Below are 11,746 nucleotides of genomic sequence, written 5' to 3' on the forward strand. Positions count from 1 at the left end.
CATTAAATTATTCAAGTATCTAGGCATTCATATCAAAAAGGGTGAAACAGCAAAATATTTGCTGAGATCCACAAGATGCCTTCTTGAACTAAAGTTCAAGAGACAGCAAGAAAATGTTTTTTCTCCTGAAAAGTTTACCAAAATCGGGATTTGGAAACGATGGTGCATTGCCTGAGAGTTGTCATGCAAGTGCCAACTACCTTCAGCCTCTTCTATAAATTGGACTGCCTCACTGGATTATAAATATATTCCCTTTTTGCTGATCATTGCAGGGCAGCATAGGAACCATGGAAAGATAGGAAAGATAGGCTTAGAAAAGACAAGAAAGATAGGCTTAGAAGAAAATGGAGATATTATGAAACCAAATGATCCCTCTCTGAAAAAAAAAATTACTTTGGGTAAAAAACCCGCCTCAAGTGATCTGTTCTTCTCTCAAGAGATAGCAGATGCTTTGTATGATTTGTCTGTATTAGGGGTGTTACCTGGTAAGTACCTCTGGAAATAGAAAAACATGAAACTGCAAATATAAAATTCTGTTAGATGAATTAAATTAATTTTTTGCAAACACACTCCTGTAGAGCCCTCATACATACATGGCTTAGCCAGGATGGTTTCTATGAAGGAGCAAAAAACACTGCAGTGCATTCTCAGGATTGTTACATGAATTCCCATGGGGGCCATGGGCAGTAACGCCATTTAAACCTTCACTTGATGGTTCCTGCAGCCTTGTCACTCTTATTTCTAATCTGTTTGTGAATAATTTGAACTTGACTGCTGCTTTCGCTTCTTATCTTTCTTTTTAAAGGTAATGATTTCTCATTTTAGGATGTCCCTTTTTTGTCCAGCTACCATGGGGCATTCTATGTATCCAGAGACCAAGATTTAAACTCAGTGGGAGATTTTCCATAACCTTGTATCTCGTGTCTTAAACCTTTGTAAAGTGACAGTAAAAAATGCCAACGCTCAGATTTACAAGATGGAAGGCAGTACACGTGCAGCAATATAGCCAGCAGGCTGGTCCACATGTGAGGCTTGGATCCTGTACTGTAGGACCCAATCCTGCGGTTCCACACCATGCCCATCTAGCCCAGGGGGCCAGGATTGGGGGCCAGTGCCCTGTGCTTGCCCTATCCACTGGGACCAGGCACCCAGCTGCATGTGCCAAGATTGGGCCCTGGGGCTCCGTGCCACCCCTGCACGCTGGGCCTTGGTGCTTCCCCCTTGCTGGCACATGCATGCACAGCCATCCCACGAACAGGCCTAGAAATGTGGCAGCAGGAGAGGGGTGCTGTTCCTCTGCCACCACATTTTTGGCCCGGTGAGGCACCCTGCAGACTGAACAATGCCAGGGGCCAGATCGGGCGCTGAGCCCCACTGATACAGGTCCTAGTCGAGGTAGAAAAGCCAGCAGTCTTCACGGGGCCTTCAGCTGTGTTTGGCGTGTGTTGGCATCCAGAACGGCCTGGCGAAGCCGCCTGGTCTGCAAGCGCTCCGTTTCTGCACCTTCGCCTCACTTCTCGGGGCCGGCTGCCACCTGCGAGCCCCGGCTTTGGGCTCGAAGGCAGCGCTGGGGGCGGGAGCGGCGCTGGGAAAGCGCCAGCGCGTGGTGTTGACCCACGTTTGGAGGCCAGAGAAGGCCGATGGACTGCTTGGCGCCCCCGGCGAGCAGCAGCCGCCTCAGACCCGCCCCGCTCTGCCCCGCCCCTGGGGTCTCCCCTGCGGGGGAGTGACGTCAGGGAGGAGCCTTAAGCCGCCGCTACCTCCAACCGCAACTGGTGGGAGGAGCGGCAGGGCGCATGCGCAGCCGCGCGCTTTTCCCCCTCCCCCGCGAAGTACTCCGATGCTGGCTCTGTAGAGGGGCGCGGTGACGTCACGGAGACTGGAGCATTCGGCTGCCACTGGCTCCACTAGTAGCGGGTGGGAGGAGCCGCGCCTGCTTTTCTCCCCCGCCCCCTAATCCTTCCCACTTCGGGTACGCTGATGCCAGCTCGGGGGTGGGGGTTACGTCACGGAAGGAGTGTTTGGCTGTCAGCTTCCAACAGCATGCGGCGGGCGAGGCGGCTGGGCAGTGCGCATGCGGAGCTGCGCGCGCTTTCCCCCCCACCCTTTCCCCTACTTCCTGTAGCCGGGGGGGGAGCGCTGCTGTGAGCGAGTCAGTCGGCAAGGTGTCGCTGGGCGGGGGGAGCCTCGTCTTCTGCGCCCCCGGGCCGGGGCCGAGGCTCGGGCTCCTTGGGCGTTGCTGCTGCGCGGGACGCAGGAAGCTCTGGCGCAGTGTCCCGCATAAGTGCGCACCTGGCTGCCTGCTCGGCCCCGCTATAGCTACGTGGTCCGTTTCCCGGGGGACGGTGGGGACCGGTCTCCCTTTACTGCGTGCTTCGGCCGCTCAATGTATGCAACGTGTGGCGGCCGGTTGGATGTGCCCTAAGCCCCTCCTGGAGGACTGTAAATCTCCCTTTGATAAGGGAGGCCCTTGGGGACTCCCCAGCTGACTTTTTGGGGCAAATAAAAAGGAAACAAGAAGGGGAGTGAGGTCCTGGGTTCCTGCAAGGGACTCAAAGAGGACACGGAGCAGAGCAGACTGGCAGCAACCGCTGCCCCCTGAAGGAGGGGAGGGAGCCTGTGGATGCTGACCAACAGGTAAAACTGCCCAGAGACCTGAGCGGAGGAGCAGCAGGCAGACAGCCCCAAGCTCGCTTGTGTTCCCCTGGCCAGAGCCTCCTTCCTGGTCTTGTAGCTAGCCAGCTTGGCCAGGGCTCACAGGAAGTCAACCAGGAGATCCTGGGGCTTGGTGAATGGGGAATAAATAACAAAAAGGTGCAAGAAGAAGTGCAGCCAGGACCACAGCAGTAACGCGTAGTGGGGGCCTCGGACAAAATCGCCTTTGGAAAAGCCTAAGTTGCTGTCTTCCTTGACTCACCAGGACTCGTTCCATGTTGCCTGCGGTGTTAAAACATGCAAACATTTCCTTTTAATGCAGATAGCGCTGGAGCAACATTGTAGGCAGGATGGTCCAGAAATGACCGCAGAGGCAAGGCGTTCCCAGGGCACTGTCTTTTATTGGGCCATCTTTGTAGTTGGGAGAGAGTTTAGATGAGCTTGAGAATGCAAGACATTTGTCCTCTTAGGTCTGATTGTGGTGAGCCAGGCTCAGCACCACTTGTGAAATACAAAGAAAATTGTGCTTGGCTTTAGTAAAACACACCTGTTCAGCAGGGGTCAGATTAAGTCAGTCCAGATATGGGTATGCTTTCTCAATAATCCATTTATTCTGTGTTTTGAAAACAATAGTATTCTATGCTTGACTCGTGTTTGGACCTGAAGAAGAACATCTTGTATCTGAAAGCTTGTCTTACTCTCTCCCAACTACAGAGGTGGTCCAATAAAAGATGGCACCCTAAGAAATCACAGAATCAAAAAACGTGGGTTGGGAGGGACCTCAGGAGGTCACATCTAGTCCAGCCCCCTGCTTAAAGCAGGACCATCCCCAACTAGATCATCCCAGCCAAGGCTGTGTCTAGCTGGGTCTTAAAAACCTCCAAGGGTAGAGATTCCACCACCTCTCTGGGTAGCCTGTTCCACTACCCTCCAGCTTCACTACCCTCCAGTGAGAGAGTTCTTCCTAATATTTAACTTAAACTTGCTTTGCTGCAACTTGAGACAGTTGCTCCATCCTCTGTCATAATTTCTGGACCATCCTGGCTACAACATTGCTCATGCACTACCTGCGTAAGAGAGAATTTTTTGTATATTTTAACATTTCCATTTTTTTGCACATTCGTGGTTCATGTCATTCGTACTGAGATGGGCGTAACCTAGAATGTTCAGCTGTATCCAGGCAAGTTCAGTTAAATGTGGGATGCTGAGAACACAAACACAGTGTTAGGTAGGCTTTATGTAACCTGATTTGCTACTCTGCTTGAAAAACGCCCAATTGTTTAAAAACTTCCATTAATAGTTTGTTTGTTTATTTTTACTTTACTGATTTTATTTGTGTGTCTCTTGGTCTTGAAAGTTGAAAACCAAGGCTTAGTAACTACATGGCGCCAAATATTCACTTGGTTATTTAATAATAATAATGTACACAATGATGTCTTGTTCTCCAAGATCTTAGTATCTGAAGTGGAACACAAGTAAAATTGTTTTTGGCTTCAGTAAAATACTTCTGTTAAGTAGGGTTCAGATGAAGTAATTCCAAATATGTTGTTCTTTTTCAATAATCCATTAACTCTGTGTAAAAAAATTAATAATAATAATAAAAATTTAAAAAGTAAATATAAATTATGTATTATCTTAAAACACTTGTGTAAAGTGTCATTGTTGGTTAGTAAGACTACTGGGGGTTTTCCATTGCCAGCACAAATCCCTCTAAGCGTAATTTAACTACCAAATCGAACTGCGTATTACATAACTGTAAGACTAAATGAAACTTTTCAAGAAAAGACAACTGCTAAGGCACAAAGAAAGAATGGGTCCTCTTGATATTCAGTTAGCTAAAAAATAGGAACTGCAAAAGCAGTAATTTGATATTGGGACTGTTGTAGTCCCTGCATCCTCCTAAGTCTGCTTTACTTGCCCTTTATAAAGTGTCTGTGATGTAAAGGTTAAGAAAATCGTTTATTTTTACTGACTGCATTTTGCCCAATATTTGAATGCTTGGTGAGTGCCACAGAGGAAGAGCTAGGGATCCATCTAGTCCAGTGACCTTTCTCTGACAGCAGCCAATGCCAGATATTTTGGAGTAGAGGTTTCAAGTTCTATGAGGGCTGGATCCATCCTGGGCACAAAGAAGACCATGAGCATTCAGCGGCATCTCTGGTGCAACCCTGAGCATGCAGCTGCAGCTCCAGCTCTGACTCAAAGCACATGGCCAGGGAGATAGGACTGTGACAGTAGCAACAGGTGACACAACAGGAGGGTAACCGGGCCTGTGTCAGCCTTTGTTTACTCTCCTGCTACCAGTCACCTTGTCTACCAGGGCCTGAGGGCCTGGATTCTGCAACAGGCCACTGTTTCCTCTTTCTTCCCACAGCCATGCTTCCTACTGGCCCACCAGTAGTCAGGCAGATCAGGTAAGAGGAGCTCTACAGGCCATATGTTTAATATTTCCTGTTTTAGAAGAAGGTAGAAGACCTACTGCAATATGTAGTTTTGAGAGAACTTCCTTCTAAGCTCAATAATTAAATGTTGGCTTCTTCCCTGATTTATGACTTGTTGATATTTCTTTTGAACTCTTGGGTTTGGGGTTTGTTTGTTTGTTTAGTTTTTTTTTCCTTTTTTTCAGTTGGTTGATTTATTTAGTAGTTACTGCAATAACTATGGGTATTCTTATTATCTGTGTACAAATGGCTAGCATCATTTTTTTTTTGATTCTCTTAAACTCCTAATTTCAATGATATCTCTGTGGCAAGGAGTTGCATTGTATAAGTATTTTCTGATACTAGTTTTGTGGGTGATGCATGTTTTTAAAGGGACAAAATCAATTTGAAAACTTCATCTAAAAATTTTGATCCTACTCTTAACTCTACTAACATCTAGTATTACTATACCTATTGGAAGTTTGTGTGGAAAAACATTTTTGCTATATCTCTTTTTTGTTTATTATCTGGATTTGTTAGTACTGTATTTTTGTACAGTCAATTTTATTCTTCCCCTTGTACATCAGTTTCTGTCTTGCTGAAAGGACCACTATAAACATCAGAAGGAAAATTTGAAGAATAGGAATTTTTTTATGTATAAACTGGATTTGTAGAGAGGATACATTATCAAATTTATTAACTACTAATTTCAAAAACTATTTGTATTTACAGTTTTTTCTTTATATGACACCATATCTTTTGTTGTGGATTTCTTGTTTATTGCTATTGTCAGTTAATCTTAAATTGAAAGCTAGTTTCTATAAGGACACAAAATCATGGTTTCCAAACATTTTGGAGTAATGGGTTGTTGTCATCCCTCAATTTCTTGGAGACTCCATCTGTCCTTATCAAACTTGTATTTGAAAAGAGATAATGGATCTGGTGCAATCAGTGAATCAGTTACCAGGCCTTGCAGACCACAATTGGGGAATCTCTTCCATGAAGAATTGACAATGTATTCCCTTTTTATTAAATATCTTTCTTTTGTATGTTTCTTTAAGTGAGTCAGTGGATGTCTTGAAGTTGACTTGAGCATAAGCATTGAGATGTTTGGCCATTTGAGAACTGTGAGGAGGTAAGGTCATTTGCCAGATAAATCCAGTGTTAAAAAATTGCCTGTTTGTGACTTGAATTTGTATAATGATGATGATTGTTTTTGTATTTAATACTTCCATTTAGTTCTTTGGCTTAGTCAGTAGGTTATATAACATTTCACACTATTATAATTGCAATTAAGGGTTCTAAAAAAAAACTTTGCAATTGTGCAGTGGATAAGAGAGAAGTCAGACACAAGGGAAACAAAACCAAAGTTTTGAAATGGGTTTGTTGTGCGGAAGAAAGTGGCATGCCTAAGCTAAAATAAAATAATTAAATGTTACTGAATTAAAAGCCAGCACTTCAGAAAGAGCAAATATAGCAAGAATAAAGTGACCCGTTTTTAACAGTTTTCCAGCCTACAAGAAAATGTTAAATTTCACAGTAGTAGTACACCCCTTCTTTCAGGAATCAATAAACTAGTCTGTCCTTCAACCCTATTGCATAATATCTTGTCATAGAGATTGTATTTCATAATATCTTTCACAATGCTCAGACTGTCCTTCACTGAGCAGTAATGACCTTGTTTTTGGTTATGAATCCCTGTCTCCTTATCTTCCTTGATCTGAGTCCAATTCCTGGAACAAACAATTTCTCCTTGAGCAAGACACCTTCTTAAAATTGTTCTTTCCTAAATTCATTTCAGTTCTGTCTTTATTTTGTTCCTTTGTTCCAGTCTCAGGTCCGTCTTTTACTTTCATGTATGTTTATCCTTCTGTCATGCCAGCTAATTTTGGCCTGTGAGTGTTCTCTTTTTGATCTAGTTCAGAATAGATTTTTGGCTAGAATCCCGAGCCTGCATCTTGCAATCATGAGATTATTACTTAGATAGGAAACAAAACAACTGAAGATGGCCCTATAATTCATGTTTACTCACTAAGGTAGTGGACAGAAGTTATTACCATGTTCCAAAGTAGGCAGTCAGCTTTATTGGAAAAACTTGCATATTTCCCAGAAATAAGTGTGATAGATGGGAACAGGGAGCAGTAAAGAGCAGTTTGCATAAGCCCCTTGCTGGACTCACCAGTTAGGAAGGAGTATAATGCTGATGTGGAATTTCATTGTAGGTTATCTTTTAAGGTCTCATAGGTTTCCAGCTGGTAGGTATCTGATTAAATGTGATTTCTGGTTACTGGAAGCAAAACTTTTTCTCTCCTTTTGGCTTCTACCTGCTTCCTTTCAGCAAAGGAAGTGTGTAGCAGGAAAGAGTTTTTATTTTTCAGTTCTTGAAGTCTTAGTACTTTGTGTCCCTATGTCAAAGTTCTGATACAGAACTTAATAAAGCATATAATTAAAGACCCATCATATTACAGTCTGATTCCCTTCTTTGTTTCCTCCAATCTAATGGAATTAGCCTGAGTATTTTGCCTCATGGATAACTCCAGAGCCTTCCTGTAGTTATAGCATGAAATCAATGCAGTCCTTCACCCTTTCCTTACTTTGATGTCCTGGGTAGCAGCAATTAAGCTGACCAGAATTGGTATTTTTGGTCTGCTGCTTCACAAAACAAGAACATGCATAAGAGGTGATCAAGATATCTGTCAATACAAAACATTTCTTTGATCTGGACTTGGTTCCCATTTTTACTGTTGGTTTTTAAAACCAGAAGGACCTGGAGTTTAGTCATTTGTTATAAATGAGAAGTGTACATTCCTCAAAGAAGTTGATGGCATAGGTTACAACAGACATCGTATCCTGTATCCTGGCACAGCTCACTTGCTTCACTGGGCTCCACAAATGTTGCCTGTTGTCCCACAGGATGGGCCCCCTGCTCCTCCTGGGACTTCAGGGGTTTGATCCTGTGGGATGACTGCAAATGGGGGAACCCCAGCAGGGGATTCCCCAGGCACTCCTATCACATTGCCATGCCCCAACTTGGGGTGCACCTTTGCAAATTCCTACAGGGTAATCTCTAGGGCACAGCAGGTTGGGCCCCTGAAGGGCCAGGAGCCACCTGCCCAGGGCAGCTGGAGAGTGTAAGCAGCTCTGGGTTGCTCATACTCTTCTGTCGGAGGTCCGCTGCAAAAAAAGCAGCAAAAAATGTTTACCCCATTGTCATGGCCACAGTTTTGGAATTTGTGGTCTGACAAAGAGTATAGATGTGTTTGCTTGGACTTTGTGCCATTATAAAAAAAGTTATGGTGGCAAAAAGGTGACTTCTGTTTGTAGCATAGGCCACCTTCCTTTGTCAAGGAAAGCTTTCTGCTTGTCATGGGCAAATGGATTTTTTTCAAGCCCTGCTAATTCATTTTTGTTTTAGTAAAGGATGGGTGAATGTCAGCCTCAGTTGCTGTTACATTTCTAACTAAAGGAATAGAAATACAGACAAGAAGATAAGGTAAGGGTCACTATCTCAACCTAAGAACTTTTAACCCTTGCTTTTAAGAAGTTGTTGAAAATAAAATTAAAAGTTCATATTAAGCTCTGAGATTGGACAATACAATCAGAATTTTAATACTGGTGGATAGAAGTTCAGTTACATGACTGAATCTGCCAAATGGTGCAGTGTTTGGAGGTTCTAACTATTATGACTATATGAACAATATATTTTTAATCTGACACTTCTTTTTGCAAAATCATTAAGAAAAAAAAAGATGTTTCCTGAATACTGAACCGGGTAGCTAGCTCTATATTGTGCTGTTTTTCCCCCTTATTTAATTTTTGATAATATGCACACTTGCAGATGTCTCAGCTTGTAAAAGAGTTTGTGGGGAATTGTGTTTTTGATTTATGGTTGGCTTTACTAGCCCTTTCCCCTTTTATACAAATTTGAATTAACTGAGATTTACCGCAGTATTCATTTGCAAAGGCATTTTGCATGTGCAGTAAATGTTGATTGATCTTCCTTTTCCTTGCCTTGCAAAATTGTCATGAAAATGTAACAACCCAGGCCAAAAATAATCTGTTAGGCGACTTCTGCCATTATAGTAATGGCAGACAAAAAAAATTAATGTGTCATCTATTCCTCAGTAAAATTCTTCACCCAAAGAAATTGCCTGAATAGAATTTTATCATGGTATCTTCTTAATTAGTTTTTATATGATCATCACTTTTATGTGAAGTATGCAACTTTGTTCTTATTCTTTATGTATTTACAGGTCTCAGTTCAGTTAGCTTCTGGCTATTCTGTAACTGTGTCCAGTGTTTTGAAGTGCAGTTTAATGAGATTATATATAAAGTTAAAACAATATGGTACTGCTTTACAAACCTGTACTCTGCTTCTTAGGTTTAAACCAATTGTGAATGTTGATCAAAGGGACAGTGATTTGCAGTGCTAAATTAATTAGAACATTATGAAATCAATTCAAAAGAAGAAATCGTATTATAAAATTATCACTTACTCCACAACTTTGTTTTTATGTCTACTGACCTTGATACTTAATACACTAACTCAGATAGCAAACTTTGAACCACGGTTAGAAAATTTAGTGATTCTTTACCCAGAATATGCTTTTTCCTCCTGTCTCTTTTCTGTTATGCAAATCTGCTTTCTCCCAGTTCCCGAATGTTGCCAGAACTTGTCCCTACTTCTACTCTCCTTCCTGACAGTCTTCTGGAGAGATCAGTGTGATGTGGTCTTGTGACTTTTTAGGTTGGGAAACTAAACATTGTTAACTGCTGTTGCAACCTGTTTCTTTTTACGTCAGTTAAAAATTATGATTCTGATGGTTCAGCTCTAACTCTCTCCGTTCTTCCTTCCATTGACCTACTTCTTGCCCTCTTAGTCTTGAAAATTCTCCTTTAACTTTACCTAATTGAAGTTTGTTCCTTCACACTGGTGTTTAATCGAGCTAGGATTTCTTCATCCAAAAGCTCTCTCCACTCATATCTGACTTTAAACAATCCACCTATTACCAAAAGCAGGTCCCAGTTAACATTTCCTTTCTTCCACTGCTTTCTTTCATCCTTCCTTTCCTCAATTTCAGATAACTTTTTTTTTAATCTTTTACTCTGGTCTGTCTGCTTACATCATTTTTATCTTTAGGAAATACTCTAATTTCCAAAGCATGCTAAGTTTGCTTAGGTTTAAAAAACAGGCATGGGGATATGGCTCTTGGAAGCAAACATGGGTGGTTTGTCTTAGCTGAAGTATGATTTTTGTTTTTTAAACCAGAAATAATGCTTTTTTTGTTATCATAGTCTTCATCCATGAATATCAGAGTGCTTTACAAGTACCATGTTTTCAGCTTAAAGATTTGAAACTGTTGATGGACATTGCCTTTCAGAAACAACAGTTCAAACACCAGAGGCAGATATGTCCAATTTAATTCAGTCACTAGTATTTAATCACAGGAATTTGTGGGAGCTTTACGTTTGAGCATATTTTAAGGAGAGAGAGAGAGAGACCGTTATCCCACTCTTTAAATGGTTCTAATCAGAGCCATTACCAGCCAGCATCTCTGAAACACTATAACCTCATTCTGTTTAAATGGGATTTTGTAGATCCCAGGGGATGAAAATCCAGTGTTCAGGCTTCTGCTGCATCTTTTTAATGTGATATAGATTTTATATTGAGAGTGTTTACACCATTCTAGGTATATTTCTTTTATGTAATGTATATCACAGCTTTGTCATATGGTGGGTTACTTAATGAATAACTTAAAACTTCTATTACTTTGTTAGGTTGTGTCTGGAGAAAATATTGCTGCAGTGGATTCTTCAAGCAAGAGCTTTGTCAGGGGCTGATGCCATCAATGCTCTCAGACCTTTCTATTTTGCTGTGCATCCAGATTTCTTTGGCCAGCATCCTAGAGAGAGGGTAAAAATGTTAAGTTTTTAGTAGCGTTTTTTCTTATACATGGTTTATATGGGCATATTGTAGTTTTTACACTGTCAGGAATAACATTTTAACATGATTGATGCTGGAAAGCAGGAAAGTAATAATTGTATTAAAATAGCATACTTCAGATTCTTCTTTCTTCAGTCACTTATTCAATTTAATTTACACACAGTTTATCCTGAAATTCTCTAATCTGCCCTGTGTTATACATCACTTCCTTTAACAATCAGGAGTCTTGCGTTAATTTTAAATTTTGTGTTTCTACTATTTTTTTGACAGGCTTCCAGATTAGCATCACTGGACAAATAATGACTTTTTTTTACACTTTTAATCAACCTCTGTTCTTCAGCTGTTTTGGAAGCTAAAGTGTGTAATGTTAAGCATTGTTGCATACTTTAATTTATCACACATCATTTTAACTATTTATTCAATGAAGACATTTGGTGAATTTCTGATAGGCAGCAAGAGTATTTATATTTATAAATTACTTGTATATAATTACTCTTGCCTATCAGAAATGCATTGTGTTTTGTTGCCATGGAAATGTTCCTTTTTTGATTATATTTCAATATCAAAATTTTTCATAATTATAGCATGTTCTGATTAGAAGTCAACCCTGCTTTTGGAAGTTGAACTTTGGGGAAAACAGGTTTTTTCCCTGACTTTAAGTAGGTAACTACAAGTAAAGACCTTGAACTGCTATTGCTCTTGTGAGATTCCCCTCCTCCTCCCCTCC

General features: G+C 41.5%; 1 protein-coding gene across 4 annotated transcripts in view; it reads left to right on the forward strand.

Annotated features, from left to right (window-relative positions):
* The first annotated feature begins 2,122 nt into the window (after nt 1–2,122).
* Nucleotides 2,123–11,746, forward strand: part of TCAIM (T cell activation inhibitor, mitochondrial) — a 30,464-nt gene continuing 20,840 nt past the window's right edge. For 2 of the 4 annotated variants that reach the window (XM_025211849.1, XM_025211852.1), the window contains exons 1-3: nt 2,123–2,637; nt 6,137–6,210; nt 10,854–10,989. In XM_025211849.1, coding sequence (XP_025067634.1) covers nt 6,182–6,210; nt 10,854–10,989 — 165 coding nt within the window. In that variant the 5' untranslated portion in view covers nt 2,123–2,637; nt 6,137–6,181. Of the gene's footprint in view, nt 2,638–4,844; nt 5,070–6,136; nt 6,211–10,853; nt 10,990–11,746 lie in introns of those variants that run through there. The other 2 variants (XM_025211851.1, XM_014523028.2) reach the window with 2 other exon arrangements.

The sequence above is a fragment of the Alligator sinensis genome, unplaced genomic scaffold (genome assembly GCF_000455745.1).
Source record: "Alligator sinensis unplaced genomic scaffold, ASM45574v1 scaffold279_1, whole genome shotgun sequence".
In the NCBI taxonomy this organism is placed as follows: domain Eukaryota; kingdom Metazoa; phylum Chordata; order Crocodylia; family Alligatoridae; genus Alligator; species Alligator sinensis.